The sequence below is a fragment of the Eurytemora carolleeae genome, unplaced genomic scaffold, assembly GCF_000591075.1.
Source record: "Eurytemora carolleeae unplaced genomic scaffold, Eaff_2.0 scaffold221, whole genome shotgun sequence".
Lineage (NCBI taxonomy): Eukaryota > Metazoa > Arthropoda > Copepoda > Calanoida > Temoridae > Eurytemora > Eurytemora carolleeae.
Window position 1 is genome coordinate 298,125 of NW_019396278.1, and position 10,179 is coordinate 308,303.

The 10,179-nt window shown below is 31.4% G+C and overlaps 1 protein-coding gene across 1 annotated transcript; it reads right to left on the reverse strand.

Moving 5' to 3' along the window:
* Nucleotides 1-1,274: 1,274 nt before the first annotated feature.
* On the reverse strand, nt 1,275-9,361 carry LOC111700008 (RNA-binding protein FUS). Its single transcript, XM_023470813.1, has 8 exons — nt 9,189-9,361; nt 6,844-6,960; nt 6,448-6,497; nt 5,417-5,443; nt 5,005-5,283; nt 2,653-2,975; nt 2,152-2,430; nt 1,275-1,806 (listed from the first exon to the last, which is right to left on the reverse strand). The coding sequence occupies exons 1-8, from the start codon at nt 9,359-9,361 to the stop codon at nt 1,627-1,629; spliced, it is 1,428 nt and encodes a 475-aa protein (XP_023326581.1). The 3' UTR covers nt 1,275-1,626.
* Between the last annotated feature and the right edge of the window lie 818 nt (nt 9,362-10,179).

The following is a 10,179-nucleotide window of genomic DNA, read 5'->3' on the forward strand; positions in this document are numbered from 1 at the left end:
ATGAATATGAAGGTGGCTCGGATGATAAAATTAACTAATTTATCTATCCTACCTTTCGGAACTCCTGCATCCACGGTGCTGAAGTTCCCTTGTGATTCAATAAATAATATTTAGTAACCTTTTAGTTATAAACTGACATGTCCGGTCCTAAACAGTTACCGGTAAACCTTAATCTTCATAATGGAAGATACTGTCGTTTTTTATCCGTGCTGAATACGACAGTTTCTTCTGCTGCATAGATTTGATAGAAACCACAATCGAAAATAATCAATTTCAAGACTTAGTCCGATATCATTTATAGTCCGACAAAGGGTTTTATAAATATTATAATAAAATTATTCTCATTTCCTTGACACAATAAGTTTTTCTTTATACTCCTCAAAATACAATTGTTTTGGAATTTGTAATCCGAATAAGCTCCTTTCTATCGTAAAGGGAGTGTTCGCGAAAAATGAACAGAGGTTAAGTTGGTGCATATAATTTACGAAAGTTAGGAGATATCAAACAAAACTGTTTCCCGGCGAATTTAAAATCCCTGTTATAATTTAATAATTAACACTAAAATAAATAAAAAAATGGGTTTCAGTTTTAGGTCATTGCGTTGTACAGACCTTTAGGTATGTTTTGTGTATAAATATTAATTTACTGCTATGTTAATAGGTTTCAACCCAACCCTCTGTCAAGTTTAGCGAATACTCTTTTTACACTTCTAATGTTTTTAAAAAAGGACAGAACGGAATTATTTCCCTAGCTTTAGAGGTATTTTAGATACAATTACAAATTAATCAAGAATGAGAAGAAAATACGTTGATAATTTAAAAAAGAATGCTGGGTTTTTACTTTTTAGTTAAAATGGAAAAAATTCATCTTATGCCTTTGTAGAGATTTTTAATCCAATACAAACCATTTTATAGAAATTCTTAACGATTCCCTTTAACTATTCTACATATATAAATAAGTAAAGGATTAGTTTTAGAAAACAACATTAATATTTATTGATTCATAAATACCTAAATACAAACATTTTATTGATAAACAATACAGAGAAATAATATTGACGTAATACGAAATACCAATATTGATAAAAAACATGTTGAGAGAAGAGAAGGGGAATATTTTATTGTGATTGAATTTAATTTTTTAAATCTTTTTTTTAGTTAAAAGTAATAATTTTATTGAAATTTGAATAATGTTTTACAAAAAGCTGTAGAAATTAAGCTTAGATACGAAAATGATAAGAAAAATGTGAAAAAATTTAAACCATGAGTTTAGACTTTACTTTTAAATAAAATAAAAATAGATTAAAATATCATTTCTCATGACTAGATGTAATACAGCAAAATTTGTATAAATAATATTTAACAAAATAAAATTTTAAATCAAGAAACTAAGAAAAAGTTGACAGTTTTGTGCATTTAACAACTAAAAGTGATAGCATAATATTGAAAAAAATGTTTAACTTTAAGAGGTGGAATCATGTTTTTTTGTTTTAAGTTGTGTAAAAATTGATTAGAAAACACAAACCACAATTAGATAGCTAAAATTCAAATAATTCAAATTAAGGTTTAAATGGCAAAGTTTCAAAATACTAGATAAATAATACTTAAGGTGTTGAGTGAAAACAAATTATTTCGGAAGATTATTTTCGACAATGTTTTCTTGCACGTAACTGCTCTCCATGTTGTGATTACTAAGAGGATCCGCCATCTTGTTTTCCTCCGCCACCATCTTGTTTTCCTCCGCCACCATCTTGTTTTCCTCTGGCGCCCCACCCCTGCTTTCCACTTCTTCGCTTTCATTTTCCTCCTGAATAGTTATTAATAAAAACCAGAAAAACATTTTTTATATGATTTCGAAGGAATTTTTTCTTTTACAAAGATGAATCAATGAAAATTTTATATTAACCATACTTCACGGATTCCCATTGCTTCCTGTTCTTCCCAATACAGATTTAAGCCTCCAGAGAGAAACTGGGGGTTCTTACATTTGTAGGGTCTGCGCAAAATGTTTTTTTCTGTTAAAATTTTGATTTAAGAAATATCAAAATGAGATGATAACAGATCCGGTTGATTTAATATTTTAAGTGATTGCTTACCTATTTGAAATAATTCATAATACCCCAATTTTTTCTGAAATATAAAAAAATCTTACCTTAAGTTCTATATTTCCTTCTTTTGCATAAATGAGGTTTGAATAATATCCAGGATTCATATTCTGTACAGAGACAATATATGGCGGCTGATATTGCTGAAGCTGATACTGTTGCAGTTGTTCCTGTTCAAGCTGATGTTGAAGAAGCTGCTGCTGTTGAAGCTGTTGTGAGTACTGAAACGGCAGTGAGTACTGAAGTGGCTGTGAATACTGAAGCTGTTTTTCTTTTTCTTGAATTTTCTGAATCTGATTGTATGGCTGTGTCTTATCGTCCTGTTTCTAAAAATAAAAATAAAAATTTTGATTTTAGCAAATATTTATACATTTTATCTTTTAATGGCTTAATCAATAATTTGGAAAAGAGAGCAACAAATTTACAGTTGCACAGAATCATGCATATAAGGAAACAGTCGGTGTTCAGTCTGTACAGTCGTCTCTGAAGTCTCATCCTTTGTGAGAAGTGCTGTATAGTGTATATATGCAATATGTATGCAACCAAACCTGGTTTTGTTGGTTATATCCAGAGAAGGATTCTTCCTCGCTCAAATCATAGTTTCCATACTCAGGATACTCAGAGGACTCTTCTCCGACCTCGGAGCTACTGGGTGTACTCTCACGATCCGTGTTCACCGACCTCCGACCGTAGGAGGTGAACGTAGACGGAGATCCGTAATCGGAGGAGTCATAGGACGGAAATGAGTTGAAGGAGGACGTATCGAAGGACGATGTGTCTAATGATGTAGAGGACGCCGAGGTGTCGTAGGACGGAGCAGCGTAGGATGATGTCTGGGAGGGGTTGAATCCTTTCCGTCCAGAGTCAAATGCTAAATTAAAGGGACTGTTAACGTAATTTTAACTAAACCTTCATTAAAATAGTGACATGTCCGATTTATAAACCTCTATCTGAGTAACAGTAAGGAAGGTATGGTTGCTATCTTCAAAAGTCAAAAAGTCTCAGATTTTTTTTTTAATTGTCTTGGCAGCCTAAATCCGTTGTAAATCGGACATTACCACTTGGATGACCACTTGAAATGCAGTCTCTTATAGAAATATTAAAGATAAAATTTAAAAACTTGCCAAAATAATTTACTTTCATTTTTGAGATTAAAACCCTAGCAGTTAATTCTTATTAAATATTATAATTATTATAGTTATGATTATTAAAATCTAATTTTTATTTATTTATTTTATTATTTTATTTGCTGACTTTTTGCTGGAGTATTAAAAAGAATTTCTTTAATTTAAATTAAAATTGTCAAGAACAGTTATCTCAGTGGAGAATTTTCCAATTTTTCAATTTAGAAAATCTTAAATATCATTTTAAACACATGTACATTGTACAATTGTTTATTTGATAATATTATTGCTTTAAATTTCTCAACAAGGCTGACACATACTGAAAATAAATTGAAGGGGTTTAAAGATATAGCAATGCTTTCCAGTTTTATAAAAATGATTTTTCAGAATTTTAATTTTAAATTTTGACTAGAAGTGTTCAGTCGGTCTGGCAAATCAGTTTATTCAATCAAGGAAACAAAAAGACAAATGATAAATGTGAATTCATCTGTTCAAGGTTGGTAAATAGATAAAGTTCATCTCCCCTGCGACAGTTTATCTCCGCATTCATCACAATTTTGATAGAAATATAACACATTAGAAATTATCACGAATAGTTTGAAAGGGAGATGACATTTGAAAAGCAAATAACTTTTTAGTGTTGTCCCTAAATTGTGAATCGGGCATTGCTATCTTTGCATTGAGGGGTACTTGAAATTACGCTTATTTAATAAATATGAATTTATACCTTTCCTTAATATTTATTTGTCAATAAAAATAAATGATCAGACAGCAATGATTGCTAAAAATAACAGAGATATTAGATATTATATTTTTTAATAATTTTTTTAATGCATTAATTGATTAAGGGCCGTAACGGGGGGGGGGCACCCGGGCTAGTTTTTAAAGTTGATATATGTCGTAAAAACAGATTTGGCCTAAGCTTAAAAATAAATCCAATTTGTTTTACCCTTAAAACTTAAACTTAAATTATTATTAGCGGGAAAACACTTCAGAACTTTTGTAAAATGCCGCCTTCAAATAAAGAAGACAATAAATAAAAATGAAAAAAATTTTTGAACCTTAGCATTTTATCATTATAGCTTCTCTTTAAGATTGAAACAAGCTCTAAAATCCTTTACCAGCTTCTTTCAGAAAATATCCAGCAGTTTATAGTTAATTATTTATAAAAATCAAATTGAATTATTTTGAACCCTTCGTCCTTGAATGACGAATAACGTCAAGCTAATTACCTGCTAATTAAAGAGATAATTAGAGAACAATTAAACTACAATTATCGGATTAAACCCCGCATATATATATATATATATATATCAACCATTCTTTGAAATAAAGAACACACAAGGTCAAAATAGAGAATTTATTATTTTTTTTAACAATCAACTAATTTTTGTTTGAGAGAGTCATCTTATTTTGTTGTTTTCTAAGAAGTATTAACATACTAAAATGAGTTCAGACTCTAATAAATGATTTAACGCTTCCTGATGTTTTAGATCACTAAATCTTTTTACTGTCTGAAGGCGAGATTTTTTTTTACTGCATTTATGCTTCTCTGCTTAGATTTGTTTACAAAGTATATAAGCCCTAAAATCTCTCTTAACAAACACTTTCCTTTGCAAACAAGAATATATCAACAGCTTTGTGTGAAAATATAAAAATGTTTAGAGACTGCATCTTGTCAGGGGGGAAATATTCAAATACAAGTTCAGATATCATTTTTATAAACAAGTTTTTTTTCAGTGGGAAAAAGTTCACTTTCATTTTTTTTGTGTTTACCTGCTGAAAAGGAGTCATCATGCCCTAGACCACCACCACCCAGTCCACCACCTAGCCCTCCTACTCCTAGTCCACCACCAAATCCCAGTCCACCACCACCAAGTCCACCAAGCCCTCCAATGCCAAGCCCACCCCCTCCCAGCCCAACCAGTCCAATTCCTCCACCACCCAGAGCTCCAAAGCCTCCGAAACCATAGCCACCTATTCCTCCAAGTCCTGCAAGTCCTATCCCGGGACGAACTCCAAGTCCAATGCCTCCGAGTCCTAGTCCTCCAATACCTGAAAAAATGTTCAATTTTTTTGCATAACCTGAAAAGTTCTGTTTAAAGCAACAGAAGTCTACTTTGCCACTCAGATCTTTATTTGATGAATTTTTGGTTGCGATGTAGATATAAAATAGTATAAAGCCTACCTAACCCTGGATACCGATACCGTACACCTAAACAAATCCTTTTATATTCAGACTTACATACTGATCTAAGTATAATCTTTGAATATCAGTTCCTGTGTTAGTATTTCAATAAAAAAATTAGAAATTTGTAGACTTTTGTCCTAGAAAAAGCTAAAGAAAGAGTCATTTTTGGAATTAAAATCATACAACTTGTGCAGTTACCTGGTGGATAATTTAACCTGATTCAAATAAAGCAAACAAATTTGAACCACAGAAGTTAAAGATTAAGGAAGGATTAAATCGATGATTCAAATTTGAACCGGCGGGGTTGTAGGCAGTTCAAATTCATTAATTATATATCATATATTTCAGCACTAAAGAAAAACATATTTTTAGGCTGTTCTGTTCTTTTTGAAATACTATCTATAGATTAAATTACAAAAGCTCAAGGGGGTCTACAGAGCTTTTTAAATCAAAGTCGTATTGACAAACATAAATTTCTCTAGAAGGGGATAATTCATTTGATGTGAGCTGTCCCGTTTTTTCAGTTTAGTCTGTATATGTACTTTGCGTACATTGTACAGCTTGCTTTAGCTGGCTAAAAGTCGGCTAGTGCTTAAAATGAAAAGGAGTTTACAGTGAACCGGAGTTTACAGTGAACAGGAGGTTACAGTGGACCAGAGTTTACAGTGAACCGGAATTTACAGTAAACCGGATTTTTTACAGTTAACCAGAGTTTACAGTGAACCGGAGTTTGTAGTGAACCGGAGATTACAGTGAACCAGAGTTTACAGTGAACCAGAGTTTACAGTTAACCGGACTTTACAGTGAACCAGAGTTTACAGTGAACCAGAGTTTACAGTTAACCGGTCTTTACAGTGAACCAGAGTTTACAGTGAACCAGAGTTTACAGTTAAACAGAGTTTACAACAGTGATTTACAGTGAACCAGAGTTTACAGTGAACCAGAGTTTACAATGAACCGGAGTTTACAGTGAACCAGAGTTTTCAGTGAACTGGATTCTTCAAAGTTAAAAAAAATGATCAACTTACCAAGAAGAAGCGGATTCACGGGAAGAATAGGACGCGGCAGGATTATTGGCCTGAGAAGAAAATATATTTATACTTAACATGAGTTTGTAATAAAATATGATATTAATAATGTACTGCAATTTGTAAACAAATTGTAAATACTTTACATACGTTTGTAAACAAATACAATAATGACTGGAATTTGTTTTAAAATTTATATATTTTACTTACGCCTGTAAACAAATATGATAATGTACCGCAATTTGTAAACAAATTTTATACTGAAATTGTATTTCGAAACAAATAGTACTGCATGAACGTTTTTAACTAAAACATTATGATTTATTGCATCAATTTGTAAACAATAATACAACTGAACTGCATATCCCCAGATCATAGCACTTATTGTAAGTATACCTAGGAGTAGGTCGGATGACATATGACTGGTATCCTCCATGGAACCCTGGACGATGAACCTCGTTGACTTCAACATGTTTGTGTCCGATAGGATGGAGACCGTACCCAGTGTATTTTCTAGACAGTTTATTTTAGTAATATAGGCAATATCTTGATTCGTTTTTCTAAATAGTTATATAGTGATATAGGCAATATCTTGATTCGTTTTTCTAAATCTTTCAAGGTTAAAGTTTGCTTTAATGCAAACTATGCAGCATTTTAATCCTTAGAGAAAATCTAAGGGAAAAACAACAAAAATAATCTAAAAACGATTTTCTTTTGTTCCTTTTTGTTGTTGAATTTATATTTGTAGAACGTTTTAAAAGTCCAAAAAAGTTTTTTTTTTAACGAACCAAGCTTTGGCCATCAGTACTAAACGACAAGTTTAACCTTACAGTGATTTTCATGAAGAATGGAAGGGGGTACAGGATGAGTCAAAATACAATTATGAGTGGATTTCTCTCTATTCGATGTTTCTGCAAAGAGAGTTAGATAAGAAGCTGTTTTCAAATAATATTTACATGCTTTTTGAAACCAGTTACTTTACTTATTGGATAATGTTTATAGAAAACTTAGATAGAAATACAAATCTATACAAATAGATCTTTCATTTTTATTTAGGTTCATTTTTCAAGAACTCTCACTTTGAAAGGAGGTGCAAACATTATACAGATAGGACAATATTGAGTTGAACCTAGAACCTTCAAGTGTATACAATATCATACACAATACACATAGATAATACCAGATAGGACAATATTGAGTTGAACCTAGAACCTTCAAGTGTATACAATATCATACACAATACACATAGATAATACCAGATAGGACAATATTGAGTTGAACCTAGAACCTTCAAGTGTATACAATATCATACACAATACACATAGATAATACCAGATAGGACAATATTGAGTTGAACCTAGAACCTTCAAGTGTATACAATATCATACACAATACACATAGATAATACCAGATAGGACAATATTGAGTTGAACCTAGAACCTTCAAGTGTATACAATATCATACACAATACACATAGATAATACCAGATAGGACAATATTGAGTTGAACCTAGAACCTTCAAGTGTATACAATATCATACACAATACACATAGATAATACCAGATAGGACAATATTGAGTTGAACCTAGAACCTTTAAGTGTATACAATATCATACACAATACACTATAGATAAATTTTGATCGTCAAAAAAAGGAATCATAAATGGGGCTAAACAAGTTTTCAGATGTAAATTATTTGGTTCAGAAATAAAAATAAAAAATGGAAACTGGGAATTTGTTATTCAAGGTTTTTAGATTTTACGAGGTTCCACACAAATTTTTGTTTTTGTTTTCGGAAAATTCATAACTGTTTACTATCAAAATGGCTTTTCTCACAACATGCATATATATGATATATGCAAAACACGAATGTTTTATAAAACGATTGTTTTTACTTTTGTCTCTTATGACATAAATATTGCAAAGTTTAATCAAAGCAAACTTTAACATAATATAGTTTTGAAATGTTAGAAGTTTCATTAAATGATTTGAAAAATCGACCCAAAACGTTTATCAACTATATCAAACGATATCTGCTTTAAAATAACCGCTTTATGTAGTTGTCAAAGTGAACACATTATGACGTATAAAAACAATACCATGGGTTCCAAACAAATAAACGTAACTTCGACAACTCTTGTTCCATCTAGACTGCAGTGATCTGTACAATATGTGGTGGGTGAGTGTACACTGTACACACTCTGAAAAAATGATAAAAAAGAGAAGAAAGAGAAGAATAAATGTGAAAAGTTAAGAAAGATAAAGAAGGAAAATGAAAAGAAAAAAAGCAAATGTTTTACTTGTTCAAGAAAATTATCAATTCAACGTTTGATTTTTTTTATCAAATCATAAATCATAGAATAGTTCAATTCCTGTAAAGTGTTTGAAGAAACCAATTTTTTGAGAGCTTTTTTATTTATTTATAAATAGATTTTTATTTTATACAAAAATAAAATACTTATTTTCTTTTTTTGTTAAATATTAATGTACTAACGTCTTAAAAAGTCTATGTAGCAGTTGTTCAACCAGTCTCCTGTGCATGGCAGTGTAGTCAACAATATGTACATAATAGGTACTGCAATCAGTCATTACAGTACAGACATAAAGTTTCATTGTTTTGTAATATATTTTTCGTTGATTTCTAAACATCCTACACCACAAATCTATGGTCATTAGTCCAGTTGGTCACTCTAATTAGTCAAGTTGATCACTACACGCTCTGCCTGAATAAATCGACCCACTTGTTACTGAATCCAATCCCTTGGTTCACGGTTGCAAGATGGCCGCCCAGAGGAGTTTGGGAGTAGGAGGAGATCTGACCCAACCCAGGGATAGGACCCGGGATTCCAAATCCCAACTGCTTCCTAGTAAGTAATACATTTAAATCCCAACTGCTTTCTAGTAAATAATACATTCGAATCCCAACTGCTTTCTAGTAAATAATACATTCGAATCCCAACTGCTTTCTAGTAAATAATACATTCGAATCCTAACTGCTTTCTAGTAAATAATACATTTGAATCCAAACTGCTTCTTGGTTAATAATACATTTAAATCCCAACTACTTCAAAGTAAATAATACATTTAAATCCCAACTACTTCCTAGTAAATAATACATTTAAATCCCAACTACGTCCTAGTAAATAATGCATCTAAATCTCAACAGTTTTGGTGAGATATACATTTGAAATTTAACTCCTTCCTAGCAAAAAATACATTTAAATCCCAACTGCCTTCTAGCAAATAAAACATTTAAATCCCAACTGCTTCCTAGTAAATAATACATTTAAATCACATCTGCTTCCTAGTGAATAATACATTTAAACCCCAACTACTTTCTAGTGACAAATACATTTAAACCCCAACTACTTTCTAGTGACAAATACATTTTAACCCCAACTGCTTCCTAGTGAATAATACATTGAAACCCAAACTGCTTCCTAGTAAATAATACATTTAAACCCAACTGCTTCCTAGTAAATAATACATTTAAATCCCAACTGCTTCCTAGTAAATAATACATTTAAATCCTAACTCTTTACTAGTAAATAATACATTTAAATCCCAACTGCCTTCTAGTAAATAAAACATTTAAATCTCAACTGCTTCCTAGTAAATAATACATTTAAATCACATCTGCTTCCTAGTGAATAATACATTTAAACCCCAACTACTTCCTAGTGACAAATACATTTAAACCCCAACTGCTTCCTAGTGAATAATACATTTAAA

What these genes read in the sequence shown, in the direction of transcription:
- LOC111700008 (XM_023470813.1), bottom strand. Translation starts at nt 9,361, where the DNA reads ATGTATTATTTACTAGAAAGCAGTTGGGATTTAAATGTATTACTTACT. An exon ending in CGTGAATCCGCTTCTTCTTG is followed by an intron (nt 5,444 to 6,447) that starts GTAAGTTGATCA and finishes GGATTTGTTTAG; the next exon opens with GTGTACGGTATCGGTATCCA. An exon ending in TGATGACTCCTTTTCAGCAG is followed by an intron (nt 2,976 to 5,004) that starts GTAAACACAAAA and finishes CCTTTAATTTAG; the next exon opens with CATTTGACTCTGGACGGAAA.